Source organism: Dioscorea cayenensis, chromosome 14, assembly GCF_009730915.1.
Source record: "Dioscorea cayenensis subsp. rotundata cultivar TDr96_F1 chromosome 14, TDr96_F1_v2_PseudoChromosome.rev07_lg8_w22 25.fasta, whole genome shotgun sequence".
In the NCBI taxonomy this organism is placed as follows: Eukaryota; Viridiplantae; Streptophyta; class Magnoliopsida; order Dioscoreales; family Dioscoreaceae; genus Dioscorea; species Dioscorea cayenensis.
Window position 1 is genome coordinate 346,053 of NC_052484.1, and position 20,004 is coordinate 366,056.

Below are 20,004 nucleotides of genomic sequence, written 5' to 3' on the forward strand. Positions count from 1 at the left end.
CTTAGAATATATATATATATTATAGCAATCCTATATGCTATCACAAGGTTTTTAAAAAAAATACTTTAAAAATTATATTTTCCAAAATTGATAAAAAATTTAAAGTCTTTTTATTTTTAAATAAAAAATTAAATGTTCTAAAATTTTAGATTTTATTTTTTTTTTTTAAAAAAAAAGACACATCCGCTACAAGGTGGAAAAATACATAACTTTTCTAATGGATGATGTGGCGTATTATATCACGTTTAACATGTATGTCTGTTATGTAAGTCAAAACACATTGACTTCAACATTAAGTAATTAAAAAAAATTAAATACATGAGTATATTGTCATCTGAGTGTCTTGTAAATTATAAGGGTCAAATGAACTTTATATGGAAAAGATACGAGCCCTAATAAATATTTTAAAATACAATAAATGATCAATCATGCATTTAAATCTACCAACATATTTCTATCTCAGACATTGAACCTCTTAATATATCAAAATACTCAATATATATATATATATATTGACAAAGCTCAACATATTTTAATAAATATAAAATATGAAAAATTAAATATACTATTTTCCGGCATTCTACCATGTTTAAAATTGTTGACTAAAATAAACAATTACATCTAGTTGAGTTAAGTAGTAAATAAATAAATAAGTTTTTACTCATTATTCAAGTAAATTCAAGTGACTATAGAATTTGATCTAATTTTGTTGATTTTTAAAGATATATTATATATATTTACCTATGAATAAATCATTTTGTTGCAAAGGTAGTTCAAGGATGAGTATTTAACTACTTTCTATTTAATTTATTTCACTTTTCTTTTTTTTTTTAATGAATTTATGTAGTTTGGTTACTTTAAAATTGACCACTAAAAGTAAAAAAAAACATGATTGTGTTTTTTTAGCCACCTTTTACCCTTAAATTGATTTGGTTGTTGATGGGCTAGCCCCATCATACATAATTCATTACTCAAAACAATAAATTCTTCCATATATTTTATAAATTTTGCAAACGCATAGATTTTGAAATTGAGTGAAATATATATGAAATTTTTTTTAACATAAATAAAAAATTTATATTCACTGTAGAAAAAAATTATGGATAAAATATAACATTAAAAGATTAGTTGAACATGTTTATATTAATAAATAAGAATTCAACAACAAAAAAACGTGGGCTAGCCCATTGATAACTATTTTGAATTTGAACCTCTCAAATTGTATTGCTCAACTTGCATTGCACTTAGCCCTTGTTGTGTGAGCAATATTTTTTATTTCCCCAGTCAAAAAATTAATTTTTTTTTTTTTTAAAAAAAAAACCCAACAACTTCAATCATAAATGGCCACATTGGAAAATTTGTAAACTGAAAATCAACTAGGTAAGCCTGTTATTGGGCTTTCTCAATTATGTGAGAAAGGCTGGAGCTGAGGGTTATTTGAATGTTGACTACTCAGGTCCATTTGTACGAGCATAGTCTTCTCTCACCATATACTTGAGTAATTAGCTGAAGCACAAATTTTGATGTTTTGGTTGAAATGTTGCGCCATTTGTGAACCCCAATTTAGGTAAGAGAAAAAACGTGATTTGAACACTTATATATTTCTACAGAGACAATGCATTATTTTCTATAATTAACTTAGAAGAGTGAAGACCCTCCCAAAAAAAAATAAATAAATAAATAAATAAATAAATAATTAAAAAAATTAGAAATAAAAATACAAAAAGGAAACGGGTGTTTGGTTGGTGTCTCACTCGGTACTCGCCTATCCTGGTCTGGTGGTGTCGTCGCTCCGACATCCGAATGATGGCCGCCATTTGCGCTACCTAGTCTTCGCTCACAACAAGGCGCCTCACAAAGAGGCTGCGTCTGCGTGGTAATAATGATATCATCAATCTCTCTCGTCGGCCAAGGTTTTGTAGCATTTGGTCTGGTTCGCCAAACCGGCACCGGATCTTCATCGGATCCCAAGGCTCTCCTTGCGTAGACGGTAGATCCCTCATCCTTCACTTCTTGGAAAAAGTGCGGTAGATAATAAAAAAGAAATAAAAAAGCCAAAGCCAAAGCCAAAGCAAGATAGTCAGTCATCCTCAATCAGCGCATCCATCCATTGCTCATAATTCGATGCTTCTTGTTGTTGCTGCTGCTGCTGCTGCTGCTGTTGCGGAGGAGGAGGCGGCGGCGGCTGGCGGAGTAGTATAATGGCATCGATCCGCCGCACGCTGTCCCCTGCCAACCATGAGCGGCGCGTCCAGATCCAGAGGTCCTCGCCGCCCAACCTCTCCTCTTCTTCTCCTTCGCCTTCCCCACACCTCTTCCACCGCATCCTCAATGACGGGTTCTCTCTCCCTCACAAGCAGCAGCCCCGCAAGTGGGCTCAGCAGCAACTCGCCTGGAAGAGATCCATCCTACGCTTCCTACTCTTCTTCATCGCTGGTTTCCTGCTTGGTTTTTCCCCCTTCTCCGGTATTCACGATCACGATCACGATCACGGTCTGAGTCTCCAAGACTTCTCCTTTGACGTTAGACCCCCTCCATCTACCCTTCACGTTGATGCCAACCTCGGTAGCAACTCCCAGTCCCAGCTGGATCTCGGCGGCGGGGACCGAACCATCGAGATCTTGAAGCCCGAGGGCGTCACAAATCTTGAGCTGGAGACCAGGACGGAAGACATTTCCAACGATAATGATGACTCCCTGGCCCCGCCGCGGAAGCTGCTCATTGTGGTGACCCCAACTTACAACCGCGCTCTTCAGGCATACTACCTCAACCGTCTGGGGCAGACACTCAGGTTGGTTCCCCAACCCTTGCTGTGGATCGTGGTGGAGATGGGATCCGCGTCTATGGAGACAGCCGAGCTGCTCAGGGGGACGGGAGTCATGTACCGCCATCTTGTCTGCGAGAGGAACTCGACCAAAGTCAAGGACAGGGGCGTCCACCAGCGCAACACTGCCCTGCAGCATATTGAACGGCATCACCTGGATGGGATTGTCTACTTCGCAGACGATGACAATATCTATTCTCTGGAGTTGTTTGAGAGCTTGAGGGAGATCAGGTATCATCTGTTTTATTTTATTTTATTTTAATTTTTTAATGAAATCAGAACCTTATCTCACACATAAAAGTTCTCCTAGCTTTTTGCTGTGTCCTGGTGGATGCTTGTAATTATTATTTGAGTAGCTTTCTGCCCAGCCTTGGCCATTAGTAGCATAACTGTTTTTCCAGAGCAATGTTCATTTGAAGTAGAGTTGCCCATAATAGATAAATGCATATATATAGTCCTTTTGTATCTTTGAACTGCAAAGAAAAACAAAAGGATTTCAAATGGAGTAAAACAAACTAGGTGTCGCATGATCACTGAAGAAAACTTGATTTTGTTCTAATATATAGGAAGAGTGTTTTAACATAACAAAAAATAGGTATCCTAAGTGTTAGCTAGCTGGCTATCTTTAGGTTTCTTGACTCATGTCGTTTTGTCTTACTGTATCTTCATTCAGTCTTATCTGATGCAAATGTAACAAATTTGCTCAGGCTTCTTTGTTAGTGCTTGAATGTACTAGCTTCTTTTGTTCTTTGTTCACCATCTAAAATTTAGCCGTAATCATGGTTTTGACTATGTTGATGATCATCAAAGCATCATCATAGTACGTAGACTATGCATCTGAAGAACCTGCTCATGCCTTTGAGACTACTCACTAATATACAGTTCTTAATGGTTGCAGTGTGAATCTATTTTTATATGCAGATAACGTATTTCTTCTTCTTCACAAATGTGGTTAGGATCCTTGGTTTAAAGAGGGAAGGTGAAAGCTTATGCTTAGCCATTCAGAAATGCATGGGAGACCAAATATCTTCTGTGAATAAATTTTTATGAAACGTCTGTATGATGTTATTTAGCTGTAGATTTGTAACTGGATACTCATCAATGTACTATTTCTTGATTGAATCCATATTATCGCATTTAAAAGCTTATAACCGAGCTTCTGTCTTGAGAAAGAACGGGACTGAAGAGCTGTTTTTTAAGGTTTATAGTATATATTTGTACTCTCAGAGGTCATAGCATTCCTATTGATGTTATTTTGGGAAAGTAAGATCATACAGGTTTCTTTTATCCTTTGATAAACAATAATCAATGGTATCATGGCTTAGATATGAACTGGTGACCTTTCCTTTAAGGAGGAGCATGCTGATCACTGAGTTGAAAATGGTTGGAGATGAAAGCATATGACTTTTGAAAAAAAAAAAAAACTTTGCAGGATATTCAAGCACTTTTTTCTTGAGTATATTTCTTTTTGTTATTTTTGTAAGTGGTGTGTAATTTACAGGAGGTTTGGCACATGGCCCGTTGCGATGCTTGCACAAAGCAAAAACAAAGCTACACTAGAAGGTCCAGTCTGTAATGGGAGCCAAGTAATTGGGTGGCATACAAATGAGAAAAGCAAGAAACTTCGGAGATTTCATGTCGATATGTCTGGATTTGCATTCAACAGCAGCATTCTTTGGGATCCAAAGAGGTGGGGCCGCCCAACTTCAGATCCCATCAGACAACTTGACACTGTGAGAGAGGGATTTCAAGTATGTTTTGTTTTCTTTCAAACTTATATCAATGTGCATAAGCATTGTTGGCAGTTAATCTCAGATAATTTACAGTGTCACAGGAGAAAGTCAAAAATCATGCATGGAAGGGTGACTAGAAAACATTATCATTCTATACCAACAGCCCAAATGAATGCAACCTCTCTTGGAACATCCACCTCCCTTTTCTCGTTTATGAGCCTAATTTGGAAACACTGCCTTCTTTGGGCTTATTTGAAGAGATTATGAAAGTTGTCTTGTTTAGTAGGTTATGCCTTTCTCTACACTAAATAAGGTTTGTTAATATTTATGAGAAATTAGCCTTGAATTGATTAGCATTTCGAAGATCTTGAAATGACTGGAAATCTATGGTGCATTTATTGGTCTCTTCTTAATATATGTCAATTAAAATCACCCTCCTGAGTAACATATGAATATGATACAGAGGAGAAATCTACATAGATTAATTGCTGGAGGTTATATTTTTAGCCACTTGCTTCTTGCATGGTTCAAACTCATGAATCATACAACCAAGGGATTGTAGGAAAATAAGTCTAGTGATTAATTTTTGCAATTTAAAAAGATGATCTTTTCAAGAAAATGCTTTGAGTTTGAATGCGTTCCTAAGTGCTTACATTTTTTTTTTCTGGTGGGATAATCCCTTTAATTGTCTTTATATTATAAAATGTGACTTTAACAAAACTTATGTTTCGCATTCCTTTGAAGCTGGATTTGAGTATCTTATCTGAAATCTGGGATATAACTTTTTGCAGGAGACGACATTTATTGAACAGGTTGTTGAAGATGAAGATCAGATGGTGGGCTTACCATATGACTGCTCAAAGATCATGAATTGGCACATCCATTTGGATGCAAAGGATCTGAACTATCCTAACGGATGGCAAGTCACAACTGACCTTGATGTTGTGATTCCTGTTAAGTAGGATTCAGCAATGGTGCAGTCCCCTCGGCAGGTATGGCTACTAGACGTGTTTATATCATTTCCTTCAATCTCAGCTTCCATGGAAAATTTCTTTGGCTTGCTCTTTTTTTGCAAATTGATACCAAAATCTTGGTGATTAAAATTTTTTAGAGAATTTTTGCATATAGTACTGCTTGATTTGCTCTTTTATCTTCTTGGCCTAGCTTCCCCCATACAATGAAACAAATATGGTGTTTCATTTCAGAACATAACCAAAAATCCTCTTTAATGCGGTCTTGAGAGCAGGATAGTTTGCCTAGTCTCTTCTACCCATGCATAGGACAGTGATAATATAGTCGTCTTCTTGAACCTTTTATTTTTCAGAGAAATTAGTTGGAATTGTAATTGCTTTAGAATTAGTGAGAGTTTATTATTGTTAGAGGTTCAACTATGCTTGAGTATTTAATTTGATCAAGCTCATATGGATCAGACCAATAAACAAATACCGCTCAATAACTAGCTGTGAGTATTTGGATTGAAAATAAGGGTGAATTGAGAATAAGAACAGAATTATCTTAATCTGTTTGAGTTTGGCTATAAATTAAGGATTTAGCTCCCCAATCCATTCTGGCAAACAGTTTGCCATATTAAGTAGATTGACTTTATTTATAAATCATCCTCATTAGATTTGCAAGGTTTGGTTGAACTGGTTGACAGATTTTCTAGCCGTGTGGTATTTTGTTTAACTTATCTGAATGGCCATTTGTATGTGTATATTCTTATGACATTTTTCAAATGTTACAGTTGTGGGAGAAGCCTATTGTGTTTTTGTTGAACTTGTTGAACAGAAAAGGAGCTTGTCATGGTGGTCACCGTCACCGTCCTCGCTGCTATATTTGTCCGCCCCGGAAGTAGTGAAGGAAAGCTGGATCTTCTTCATAGGTTTATTCAATATTCTTTTGTACTGGAAGAACTCATCTTTTAATCATAGATCTTCATCAGCCTTGTTGTTGTTGTTGTTATATGGAATCATACAGAATAGTGTTCACATTCATCCGAGAAGGGCAGTGTTCACATGCATCACTGGGATGGTTTTTGTGCCTTTATGACCTGATCAAGTTCATACCAAAGATTATTTTGTGTAAAAGCAGTGGTTTCTGGGCATCAATTTTGTATTACAACAAATGTGTTACTTTGTTAACTCTATGGCCCAAAGTGTTCCCTTTTTATGGTCTTGTGTGTTGTATGGAAATTTATGTGCCTTAAAGCGCAGTGTATGCTATTATTAACAAAATGGATTCCCGAAATGAGAGATTTACCAAGTCTGATGGACCAACACAAGTCATGTTTTCGCTCTCTAAACCATATGATGAAAGTACTGGATTGATCCTCAGTTACATAGGAATGTTAATTCTGGTTTATAAATCTAAACAAGTGGTAATCTGCTGTAAGGAGTATGCAAAATAGAACATTTATTTTGAATTTTTTTTTTCATTGTACAATATTGGTGGCGTGGAAGTTTAAATTTAAAAAAATAATATGATTGTGCAGACCAAAGTGATATTTTATTAATGAGCATGTAGTTGAGAATAAAAAGTAAAAGAACCTTTTTTTTTAAAAAAAAAAAAGGATTAAAAAGGTTTTATTTAATTAGTATTATAATGTTTTAAAAAATAAATTTGTAGTATTTTTCTAATCAATAGAATCCAGTGCCGGGAGTCTGCGTACGGATAACGCGCGGTTCAGGCTTGTATGTTTGGAAAAGAAGGGAAGAAAGGAGGCCCATTGATTTTTTTAAGAGGAAAGAAGAAGAGATCGAGGGTGAGGAGGAGGAGGAGGAGGAGGAGGAGGAGGAGGCTATGGAGGGGTGGGATACGAGCACCAAGTCGGCTCTGACGAAGATCCCTCTTCTGACGACCCGAGCAGGTCCTCGGGACGGCGCAGCATGGACGCAGCGTCTCAAGGAGGAGTACCGAGCCCTGATCGCCTACACCTCCATGAACAAGTCTAACGACAACGACTGGTTCCGGATCTCGGCCGCCAATCCCGAGGGCACCCGCTGGGAGGGCACTTGCTGGTACGTTCACAACCTCCGCCGCTACGAATTCCAACTCCAGTTCGATATTCCCGTCACCTACCCCGCCACCGCTCCCGAGATCGAGCTCCCCCAACTCGACGGCAAGACCCACAAGGCAACGCCTTTGCTCTATAATCATTGTTCATAGATATATTTTTTATTTATTTTGTAGTATAAAATAAACAAATAAATCTTCATCTTCATCCTTGGCAGATGTACCGCGGAGGCAAGATCTGCTTGACTGTTCATTTCAAGCCGCTCTGGGCCAAGAACTGGTACTCCAATCGATTTTTACTCGGCATGCTTGGATTTGTTAATCATTCAATTGAATTTTCTTTATCTGCTTTGTCTGTGTTTTTTGATAGCCCTAGGTTTGGAATCGCTCATGCCCTTTGCCTCGGTCTGGCCCCATGGCTGGCTGCAGAGGTGCCTATTCTCGTCGACTCCGGCATGGTCAAGCACAAAGATGACGAGGCCACCTCTGCTGAATCTTAAGGTTGTATCATTTCCAAAAACTGGCTTCTATTAGTGCAACATAATCTCCTTTCTCAAATTTGAATTGGAGTTCAGCGCATCGATATTTATCTATTACATGAGGGTTTACCGAAATTGTGCATCATATCTTCCTGCTTGAGATGCATGCCTACTAATTTTTGCTTTATCCATTTTAATAAACCAAATCATAGTATGTTGTCTAGTTGGAAGAAATTAACTAGCTTGGGTTTTATAATCTACATTCTTCAATGAATGCATGGTTTATAGTTTATGCCTTTTTGGTGCATTTCACACTTTTTTCTTGTCGGTAAATTAATTCACATTGTCTTTTTGGTTGATAATGAAAATTTAAATAGTTTGATCATATTGTTACCGAGGCTTACATTTCCTTTCATATTCTCATCTGGCCATTTATGGTATTAGTGTTCCAGAGATTACTATGCTTCATAGATTAGTGAGACTATTTGACTTAGATTATGAGAAGTGTTCAGCTTTAATGTAACTGCTAAAGGATAGGTATGACACATTGCCTTCCTTGTTCGCATTCATAGCTTTACCCATGCGATTCAAAATATGAATGATATTTATGGTGTTTTGGTCGCTTAACCAAATAAAGATTGACAAATCTATGCTAACAAATGAGGTTTGTGAGGAGTTTTGTTTGAGGATACCGATGTTTGGCGTGATAAAGGGTGTCTTATCAATGGATGAAAAGAAGTATGTTGTTCTCCTTGCCCTGATCCAATAACTCGAATTCATGATATGATGCTTCTTGATGCGATATATTATTTATATTGCCTTTTTGGCATTTTGCATCATATGGTAATGTTATTTGCGTGTGTGCCTTTTATATATAGGCAGGCCTGGTTGGCAATCCAATGACTTTTACCTATCTTGTATTTTCATTAACCATACCTCGGATTGACCATATTCAGTTGCACTTTCTTTATTTTTTTGTGATCTCCTTTGGCTAGGGTTTTGTGAGAGAGTAAGGTGAGGTTAAGACGAGTGTGTTGCTTTTATTTTCTTTTTTTTATTGAATCACACCATTAATGTCTCAAGCTTGCAAATAAGATACCTTCTGATAAATGCTCTTGGAGGCCATATTATTCATCTCATTATTCTGAAGATTTTTGGGATGATGACATGGTCATGGTTGTTCTTTTATATTTATGAGGAGACTGGGCTGGGTCTACTGAAAGTCGCGGTTCTAGGCTCATGAAGAGAACTTTAGATATTTTGGTAGAGTTTGTGTGGAGGTCCCTAAAACCTCATTTATAGCTGTTGGATTGAGTTGATCCCCACCGTCCATTGAGGAGGTGGGAGTGCTATAAATACTCCTAAGGTCTTGCCTTTGTAGGGCATCAAGAAGCAAAGTTGTAAGTTTGAAGCTCTTTAATAGAAATACAAAGTTTTTTTCAAGTCTCCAAGCTTCCTTGGTAAGTTCTCTTCTTAGCCTTGAGCAACTTTGGGTTCCTTTGGCTCTTTGGTAGAAAATCCAAGGCAAAGGAAAGGAAGGTGAAAGGCTGACTTGATCGAGGAAGGAACAATCAAGTGCCACACGGCTCATTAAAAGATGTCTAAGTCCTGGACAGTGTTTGGTTTCTGAGCTGTAGGCCATATTTATTGAAAGTAACAAGTGGCATTTGCCTTTGTGTTATCCAGAGGTCCAAATATTTATCCAGGTTTATGGAATGCATTATAGCACTTGATTTGTAGCTCGCCCTGCTAAAGTTTTTATATATTTATCTAGTCTAATGGCAACATGAGATTTGGGATAATGCAACACCCATCTCCTATGCTAGTTATTGGTGGAATGTTGCGTACATGCTAGATATTTTTGGTTTAGTACATGCTAGATGGAATGTTGAGAATGAAGTGCCTGCGGACCTGAACCCTGATACACTTGTATTTGATTAGGAATGTTCTTGGTGCCTGCAGGGTTTCTGAGCTGGTAGGCCATATTTATTGAAAGTAACAAGTGTTGCTTTTGTGTTATCCAGAGGTGGAAATATTTATCCAGGTTTATGGAATGCATCATAGCACTTGATATGTAGGTCGCCCAGATAATTTTTTATTTATTTATCTAGTCTAATGGCAACATGTGATTTGGGATAATGCAATACCTGTCTCCGATGCTAGTTATTGGTGGAAGAATTTCTTCAGAATCTTTGGCAAGGCGATAGATTTTATTGCTTTTGGTTGTTGGCTGGTCATAAGTCATTGAGTCTAATCTTCATATCTGAGAACAAATACCAGGGAAAGCTGTGTGCACACGATAGAAACTAGGAAGTAGGGAATTGACTGCTGAGTCCAATTCCAGCACCAAAAATATCATCGAGTCTAATCTTCAGATCTGAGAACAAATAGCAGGGGAACTCATTTATGGATGGTGGAAACTAAAAAGTAGGTAAGTGGGTGCTGAACAAAAAAGAAAAAAAGAAAAAAAGCATGTTCCTTATTTCCCGCCTAAAGTAAACAGCAAGAACATTTTTTCACGTCTTAATAAGTTAATCATCTTAAAGGGTTCAGCACTAAACAATAAGATGCCATTTTGATCCTTTTTTAAATGTCTTGTTTGAAAGTTATTAAGTTTGAAAAATTCCCATCCTTTATCATGTTATATCATGTGAGTGCAATGAACAATAAGGGATTCTTGGTAGCAAAGACTAGTGTGGAGCTGTTTGAATTTTTTTTTTTCTCTTAAATGTCTATTTTATAAAATAAATTGTTGGGGGCGCTTTTGGTTGTTTTAGTAGCCGGCCACTTGGATTTTCTTGTCAAAACATCTCTAGATTAAAAAAAAAAAAGTCTTCAAATACATCCAAATGTGCCCTATATTCTCACTTTGGTGACTTGAAATATCAACGAAGCTTCCTGCTAGCGACCGCGTCCACCAAATCTATCCAGGTGCGTTCTTTTTTTCTTCTTTTGTTTTTTATTTAATGTTTTATTCTACCGAAAACTGCAACACTTGTTTAGCAACCATCCTCACCTCCCCCAGCTGGCCTCTAGATTTTAGATGTTATGTCAATTCCCACCTCCCCGGCTGGTCCCAATGTGGATATCCATGTCAATGTGGCCTTCCAAAGACTAGGGCACATCCACTACCCCACAAAGCACTCCAGTTCTTTTTGTGCGCATATATAACCTCCTCCAGTACCGTCCGCACTGTTTTTTTAATACTCGGCTTTGGCTCTTTCTTCTCCTAATGCCTTTATTTTTATTATTTATCATGGGCTTCCAACCCTGACCTGGCCAACGCCGGTAGACTCTTTTCTTCACTTCTCCCTAATAACCATGTGTACACGAAGTAATGTAAGTTCCATGATATTGCCTTTTTATAACATTTACAAAGGAGGCACTTCTATTGATGGTTATGGTATGTATAGTATTTAATATTCTAGCCACCCAGAGTCCACGGCAGCTCTAAACCAACTTGGAAAGGATGAGGCTGGTGACAAGGCTTGGCACGTTACCACGTTTTAGACGCTAGGCTATCACTAGTCAACATCAAAATATAATCTAACAAATAATGGGAAAACGAAGCAGTTGCCTGATCTTATCCACGGTACAATAGCCCACCCCTTGCTTATGCCATTGCCTGTCGTCCTTATCTGTAATATATGAGTTTATCTTCAACTCAACCCATCTACTGTATGCTATGTTCTATGTCTTTCTTCCTTTTGCTTTATAATTTGGCGTAAAAGGAACGATAGAGAAGAATCCAGTCAGAGTCTTATAAGACGTGGTTCTGAGTTTGCATGATGTGTGGTGCGTATGGAATTTCTTTTTTAGTATATAAAAATGGATGAGTCAATATACAACAAATATCTAATTTCTTGAAGTTACTGTGTCTGTGATTTATAATTTATTTAATTAATTATATATTATCACATGTCGGAAGTGTGAACATATCTCAAGTGGATGATTTTCCGGACCGTGAGCCAATGATCCTGATTTTTATCAGGATCCTTATCCGTCGTTTTCTATGGATTTTGCTTTATAAAAATACTATTTCCGAAATGACATCCTCAGCCTTTTATTTTTATTTTTATTTTTATTTTTATTTTTTTTTTTCGGTGGGATTTTTTCCTATCTGATCCGCATTCCAATTTCCAACACAAACACCAAACACCAAACACTGTTTTCTATAGTTAGATACCAAGATTGGTGCTTTAGTTTTGCTGTCTGATGCTAAACCAAATTATAGGTAAGACCGTGTTGAAACTGGAACATTGGCTGATGGAAACCAAAATTGGGAAAGCGCCTTTTGAGAAATGAGATAATGTAAATTCATTCCACTGGAGGGGTTTTGTTAATTTCTGTGATCTATTGAAAATGGTTAATAATGTCTTGAGGTCTACATCGCCCATATATAGCTGCTGCGGCAGTGGCTTGATGTGCCCATCTATTAGCTCCCTGCCTTTGGTTTATCACCAGGACACAAAGATCTTTTGTGCATTTACTAATTTCTATGCGCGTCTAGCGAAGATGGTGGTGGGGGTAGGGGAGCAAGTCGATGACAGCAACCAAAAATTCTGGACGTCAATTATGTGGCCCCTTAGCGCGGTGCGATGCTGATGCACAAGCCAAGCTAAACGGTTAACATCGGAGACGTGTCCGCCAACTAGGAGTTGGGAGCTGTGACCACCCTGCCCTGATGTCATCCCCCTCCATTCCCTTCCTTATCATCTTTCATTGTGTGGTTGCTAGCCTACCCCGGTTAAGGCTTAGAACTGCCGTCCAAATGCCCACCGCCGGGCACACCCTCCAACGTAAAACCTGTTTAACTGAATGAAACACATGCATATGAATTATCCAACTTGTATATTTTTATGTAAATATTTATTACTATATAAACCAAAGAATTATGGACTTGATGAAAATTAATCTCCTCCGAAATGGATGTGACTTGAGTGGTGCGAAGCAATGAATGATCGGAAACGCTCCTATATGCAATGATGGGATGGATGACAATTCATCTTCTCTGATCATCCTCAGAAATTGGTTGGCTCCCACCTTATGTATGTTTTTTTTTTCTCAATCGGCAATGGATCTTCTGATGAGATCGGAGACTCATGCATTGCTATATATATATATAATTCAGAGAAAAATACAAGCTAAATGTTTGTGAGAAAATCTATGTACTTGTGGAATTGAAGGACCAAGAAAGAAACGTTGCATCTGTTGCCATTCAAGTTGCAGGAGCACGACCATCCGGGAATAGTAGTAGCCAGTAACATGAGTCGGGATCCAATAGGTTATATGCTGTCAACTTCAAAGTAATGAATTAAATTAATTGTCATCTTTTTTTTTAAAAAAAAAAAAATCAATAACTTCCGTGTCATGACTCATGACAATAAAATTGAAGTGATGGATGAATTTTTCTCATGAACCTCTCTAATATTCTTAGTAATTACTTTTCAATTATTGTAATTTAAAATTTTGAAATTTTTTATCAATTATATAAAGAATTCTCAAAATAAAAATAATTTTTTTTTATCCATTATATAATTAAAGTAACTTTAATAATAAAAATGGAGCACAAATCTACACAAAATGACTGAAGAGGTCACGGGTGAGGGCGTGATGGACGCACATCAAAAGAAGGCAGAAGGCACCACTCAAAACAGGCAATCCTGGGATTCCGGTGCTCCTTAACTCAATAATCCATCCATATATAATTAATGCAAGTGGATTTTTGTGCCTCAGGACTTGACCACGGGTTAAGTATCTAACCCAGGGTTGAGAGTTGGGTTGGAGAGAGAGACTCCTCTGGTCTCGCCTTTTATAAAGCCCCCACTGGGTTTTCCATCCTCCTCGCCCCTCTTCATTTCCGTTTGTTTGATATTATCAACAAGTTGTTGCAAATCTTATGGTCGTTTCTTTCGCGTTCTAAGCTTTTTATTTGTTCTTATCTCTCTCTCTCTCTCGCCCTTTTCATCTCTCTGTGCCTTGTAGTGTTTTTTAGGTGAGTAAAGATTGCAAAACATGTATTTATTTAGCATATGTATATGTTATAGATATGGATCTGAAGGTTAATGATGATGATGATGATGTGATGCAGGTGGATCAGATGGCAGACAACGGGGAGTTCAGCTTCACCAACAAAGCAGCAGGAGTGAATTTGGTGGACAGGAGCAGGCTGCCCAGGATTCATACCCACGTGAACAAGAACGGGATCTGCCACGATGACAGCGCGCAGCCCGTGAAGGCCCAGACCATCGATGAGCTTCACTCTCTCCAGAAAAAGAAGTCCGCCCCTACCACTCCGATCAAAGACTCATCCAACGCCTCCACCTTCTCCGTCATCTCCGAAGAGGAGCGCCAGAAACTCCAGCTGCAATCAATCAGGCACTCTTCTTATTCTTCTTCTTTTTGGCTCGCTTGCTTACTTTTATTTGTCAAATTTCAATGATCTAATGATCTAATCACCGTGATACAGCTACAAATGAGTAAAGTTAGGGATGGTTGATTAATTATTTATTTATTTATTTATTTTGGAGAGAATAGGGATGGTTGATTGATCTATGTGCAGGTGGATGGGGAACTTACAGTGACTTATAAAGGAAATATCTATTCTCACTTGTTCATAATTTGTCTCCAGCTATTTGTAATTATTATAAGTCAAAAAATAAACGACATATTCATTGTTTTTTGAAAATATGAATGTCCTCCAACTGCAACTGCAACTGCAACTGCAACTGCAACTGTAGTATGTAGTATGTAGTTCCTCTGGAAAGTGGAAACAACCAAACAAAATAGACCCTATTCTGTGCATCTAACTATTGTGGGGCCTTTGCCTTCGCTATCAGAGATACATGGGACTCATCCTGCATGTGCCCAGCGCGTGATACATGATAATGACACAGAAAGACGAGACCCCTTTGCTTTACACAACTTTAATCACGAATCCTTTGGCTTTTCACAATATGTTTTTTTAATACTGATGGTGATGGTTTGGTGGGTTTTTTATTTTTTTTTTGCCTTTGACTAATTGCAAGTTGTGTTGGCATATTTTTTCAAAAATTTTATGTCATTTATCTTAATAACATATTTTGGTCTTTTAAGTAACTTAGTTGATAAGAATTAAGAATTAAATTTATTAGTTGTACGAAACTTAGTTGATACGGATTAAATTTCTTTAAGTCTTGTAAATGATAATGCTAATGATGTTGCAGTGCGTCATTGGCATCGTTGACCCGGGAGACTGGGCCAAAGCTTGTGAAGGGTGACCCATCCAGGAAGTCAGAGACGCCCCGGGTTGCGCACCATCACCACGACTACTTCACCCCCACCATCAGTGTCAGCGACAGTGCGCTCAAGTTCACCCATGTCCTCTACAACCTTTCACCCGGCCGGTAAGACTATATATATATATATATATGTGTGTAGTGTGTATCTGTTTTGCTTTGTATAATCACAATTATATCAGCTATTTTCACATGCTAGTGAATGTAACCAGTTCTGCAATTGCTATTATTGTTTGCTAATGGTGATGGTTAGACAATCACCATCTGAGCAGTGTTATGCTTTCCAGCACATGAGTCCCCACCATGTTAGTGACGTTGAGAGTAATGCAAGAATCCCTTCTTAGTTATTAACTCCCTTGTTCATTTTTATCTATTTATTTGCAATTTGTTGTGTTACCATGATGATGAGTTTTGTTTAATTCACTAAGACCAAAAGGATTAATGGATCATTGAATTATCAAAATCTTTTTGATGCTTTAGTTGATGTGATGTTTTTTTCTTCAAAGAAATAACAAAAATCTATTTCATCATTTAGAGCATAACAGTAGACAACTGGTTGATGGCCCGTTTGTTAAAGGGCCATCTCTATCTATTTAGTATTTATTGCAGGATGGAGTTGTCATTTTTTTAGTCATGTTCAAGTGTATACTATGTTTAGTTTTCCTTTTTCTTACCAGTTTTACCAAATTGAGACTCTGACTATGATTGATATCATTCACGCAGAGCTTTATGAGCAAGCCATTAAGTATGAGCATGGTTCGTTCATCACTGAAAGTGGGGCCTTGGCGACCTTATCCGGTGCAAAGACCGGGCGCTCCCCTAGAGATAAACGTGTCGTTAAGGATGAAACCACTACAGAGGAGCTTTGGTGGGGCAAGTAAGTGACCGTCACAGTTTCTTTGAATTTGTTATAAAGATTTTACCTTTCTGTTGTTGACTCTTTTTTTTTATCTGCCTGTATTGCTTTTAGGGGATCTCCTAACATTGAGATGGACGAGCATACCTTTATGGTGAACAGGGAGCGAGCAGTGGACTATTTGAATTCTCTGGACAAGGTATATGTAATGTTCTTATATATATATATATATATATATAGAGAGAGAGAGAGAGAGAGAGAGAGAGAGAGAGAGAGAGACACTATGCTTTGAAGAAGAAATTTATGTTGTTTTTTTCAATCTTCTAGTTCACTAACCAGTGATTTCATTATCTTCTTAAAATGTTTGTGGTTATACTTTATGCTAATTTTGTGCCAATCATATTATATTTATGTGGGTTGGATGGTCTGGTAACAAAACTGAGGACATTGGAATGTAGATAGATGAAAGATGTCACAGCTTGAATTTCCACCATTGCATATTGAAGTTAAACATTTGTATTTTGTTGTCTGGTAACAAAACTGAGGACATTGGAATGTAGATAGATAAAGATGTCACAGCTTGAATTTCCACCATTGCATATTGAAGTTAAACATTTGTATTTTGTTGGATTACCTCTTCATCCTGCAATTTTCATTGTTCTATTAACATAGTGCTTCACTAGGTGAAATTCACCATTTATTTGTAGAAATCTTTATCTGAAACAAGCTTGGTTGTATTTTTTTCCCCAGGTGTTTGTTAATGATCAATTCCTTAACTGGGACCCTGAACATCGGATCAAAGTTCGAATCGTCTCGGCGAGGGCCTATCATTCTCTCTTCATGCACAACATGTAAGTGGAAAAACTGTACTATAATTCATGATAAGCTTCTATCTTGCAGTCCTTTGTGTATTAGTCATCAGCCCGCTTCGGTTACCCAGATAAGTTATCCTCAACGTTGCCTGCTGATATGATATATCGTAGTTGTAGCTGAAGCGGTAGTGGCATTTCAATGTTGAAAAATACATTGAGGTCACTACTATTGCTTCCTACAAAACAGGATGAGAAATGCGCATAAGGTAGATACTATAGTGTATGCATGTTGTACAGTACGATGATTGCATGGGTGGCAGGTGTATCCGGCCTACGCCCTGAAGAACTGGAGGATTTCGGTACTCCGGACTTCACAATATACAATGCTGGGCAGTTCCCATGTAATCGATACACACACTACATGACATCATCTACCAGCATAGACCTTAACCTTGCAAGAAGGGAAATGGTCATCCTCGGCACCCAGTATGCTGGGGAGATGAAGAAGGGTTTATTTGGTGTGATGCACTATCTCATGCCTAAGAGAAACATTCTATCTTTGCATTCTGGCTGCAATATGGGAAAGGATGGCGACGTCGCCCTCTTCTTTGGGTTATCAGGTAAGGACCTGGATCAACGGAATGTGGTGCCGTCGCCTGCCCATCCCGCATCCCCATTATGCCTTATTGTATTGTTGGAAAGCTGAGCCATGAATTAGGGAATTTGATGATGCTATAGTATAGGGATGCATGTCTTTATTATGTCTTTCTGATTGTTTCTTGTTCTTTTTCTCCTAGGCACTGGGAAGACTACCTTGTCCACGGACCATAATAGGTTACTTATTGGTGATGATGAGCACTGCTGGAGTGACAATGGTGTATCAAACATTGAGGGAGGCTGTTATGCAAAGTGCATTGATTTGTCCAGGGAGAAGGAGCCTGATATCTGGAATGCCATCAAATTTGGGACTGGTTACCATCTCACTTACCTAATACTTTCTTTCCCAAACCCTTTAAATCTCTCTCCCTCTATGTAATGCTTATTTGTTTATTGCATGCTGCAGTTTTGGAAAATATTGTGTTTGATGAGCACACCAGGGAAGTAGATTATACTGATAAATCTGTCACAGGTATGCCTTTTTTTTAAAGTGAAATCTCTTACTATTCATTCATTGGTTCATTTGTTGGTTTTCATCTTGTTGGCAGAGAACACCCGGGCTGCCTATCCAATTGAGTACATCCCCAATGCAAAGATACCATGTGTTGGTCCACACCCGAAGAATGTCATCCTTTTGGCTTGTGATGCTTTTGGTGTTCTTCCTCCTGTGAGCAAGCTGAGCCTTGCTCAGACCATGTACCATTTCATCAGTGGCTACACTGCAGCTGGTACCACACAACAATCTATATATATATCTTTTGTGTGAGACCAATCCAAGTTGAGAAACTAACGTGCATATATATTTGTGATGTTTTTACAAATCAGGTTGCGGGCACAGAGGAAGGCGTCAAAGAGCCACAGGCAACATTCTCTGCTTGTTTCGGGGCAGCGTTTATAATGCTCCACCCTACCAAGTATGCTGCAATGCTGGCTGAGAAGATGCAGAAGTATGGGGCAACAGGATGGCTTGTCAACACTGGCTGGTCTGGTGGAAGGTCTGGACTATCGATTTATGATACAGTTGATCGAGTTTAGATAGTTGATTTGTATCTACATTTTTAAAGAGCAAATCTGTCTTTTCTTCTGGTGCAGATATGGCGTGGGCAATCGCATCAAGCTGTCCTACACAAGGAGAATCATCGATGCTATACACTCTGGCAGCCTTTTAAACGCCAACTACACCAAGACAGAGGTATTTGGGTTAGAGATACCCACCGAACTCGAAGGCGTGCCATCCGATATCCTCAACCCCATCAACACTGTAAGCTAATAAGAATAATAATAATGTCTTATAAATAAACCAGTTACAATGTTAGCAACTTCATGGTCATTGTTCATTTTGCTCACTGACATGTATAATTCCTTGCTCTCAATTATGTGTCAGTGGGAAGACAAGGCGGCCTACAATGCTACTTTGCTGAAGCTTGCTAGTCTGTTCAAGAAGAATTTTGAGGTTTTTGCAAGCTACCAGATTGGAACAGACAACAAACTTACGGAAGAGATCCTTGCTGCTGGACCCAATTAGTTTCATCAGTCAATGATGAAATGAACCTAGAAAATAAGAATAGGTTGCATATCATGGATGTTGTGTCTAATGTCTATTTACATTACATATTTTATCATAAAAAACAGTGTGTTTACTGTAGGGTGAAAAGAGTCTGTCCGTCCCATTCCAGTGACATCTTTATTAGAAATTGAAACTAATTATCAGATTCAGCATCATAATTTCTCTTGGTTTTTTTAATTGACTAATCAAGTTCCAGATTTTCTTTTTTTGAATCTTAGCCTCAATTTGCAATGATTTAATTATGGTGAAGTCAACCAAATTTAAAGTTTATACGATATTTACACACAAATTTATCATGATTGTATGAAATTCATCACCCTTTAAATTTCAGTTTGCCTTGCCTAATAATCAAATGTTTGAAGTTTTAAGTTTAATATCATCAAAATTCCACAGGTATATATTCCCAATTTCTCATGCTTCATGGTTTATATATGGAACTTTATAAATTTTACCGATTTGACACAAGATTCATAAATTTGAAAATAAAATTTTTTTTTACAAGACTCACAATTGAAACTCTCTAATGGTAAAGAATGGGTAAAGTATGTTTTGCATTTAAAGTTGTCAATTGAATTTAAGGCCCCATTCAATTTTGTCCACATAAAATAAGATTATCAAACCGTAAACTCACATTGCTAACGTATGCTTTTTAATTTTTTTTTTCAAAATAGTACAAAGATGTAAAAATATAAAAAAACAAAAACAAAAGTTTCTAATATTTTTAATATTTGAATAAAAGAATTCAATAATACTTTTTATAAGTATGTATTAAACTTGGGTATGGAAA

At 37.6% G+C, this 20,004-nt stretch overlaps 3 protein-coding genes across 4 annotated transcripts; all 3 read left to right on the forward strand.

Annotated features, from left to right (window-relative positions):
- The first annotated feature begins 1,737 nt into the window (after window positions 1-1,737).
- On the forward strand, window positions 1,738-6,726 carry LOC120275643 (probable beta-1,4-xylosyltransferase IRX9H). 2 transcript variants are annotated; one of them, XM_039282277.1, is made up of 4 exons: window positions 1,738-3,055; window positions 4,326-4,575; window positions 5,349-5,549; window positions 6,302-6,726. In XM_039282277.1, the coding sequence occupies exons 1-3, from the start codon at window positions 2,202-2,204 to the stop codon at window positions 5,517-5,519; spliced, it is 1,275 nt and encodes a 424-aa protein (XP_039138211.1). In that variant the 5' UTR covers window positions 1,738-2,201; the 3' UTR covers window positions 5,520-5,549; window positions 6,302-6,726. The 2 variants fall into 2 exon arrangements, with proteins under 2 accessions (XP_039138211.1, XP_039138212.1); XM_039282278.1 differs by having other exon boundaries at window positions 6,346-6,726.
- A 589-nt stretch (window positions 6,727-7,315) lies between these two features.
- On the forward strand, window positions 7,316-8,304 carry LOC120276327 (ubiquitin-fold modifier-conjugating enzyme 1). Its single transcript, XM_039283048.1, has 3 exons — window positions 7,316-7,689; window positions 7,788-7,849; window positions 7,940-8,304. The coding sequence occupies exons 1-3, from the start codon at window positions 7,357-7,359 to the stop codon at window positions 8,067-8,069; spliced, it is 525 nt and encodes a 174-aa protein (XP_039138982.1). The 5' UTR covers window positions 7,316-7,356; the 3' UTR covers window positions 8,070-8,304.
- A 5,470-nt stretch (window positions 8,305-13,774) lies between these two features.
- LOC120276299 (phosphoenolpyruvate carboxykinase (ATP) 1-like) lies at window positions 13,775-19,375 on the forward strand. The gene is given in 14 exon segments (XM_039283018.1): window positions 13,775-14,043; window positions 14,140-14,426; window positions 15,254-15,427; window positions 16,044-16,202; window positions 16,296-16,380; window positions 16,932-17,032; window positions 17,314-17,329; window positions 17,331-17,613; window positions 17,791-17,964; window positions 18,057-18,122; window positions 18,199-18,374; window positions 18,476-18,645; window positions 18,743-18,911; window positions 19,035-19,375. Coding segments are annotated over 13 exon segments (1,992 nt in total). The 5' UTR covers window positions 13,775-14,043; window positions 14,140-14,148; the 3' UTR covers window positions 19,176-19,375.
- Window positions 19,376-20,004: the final 629 nt, after the last annotated feature.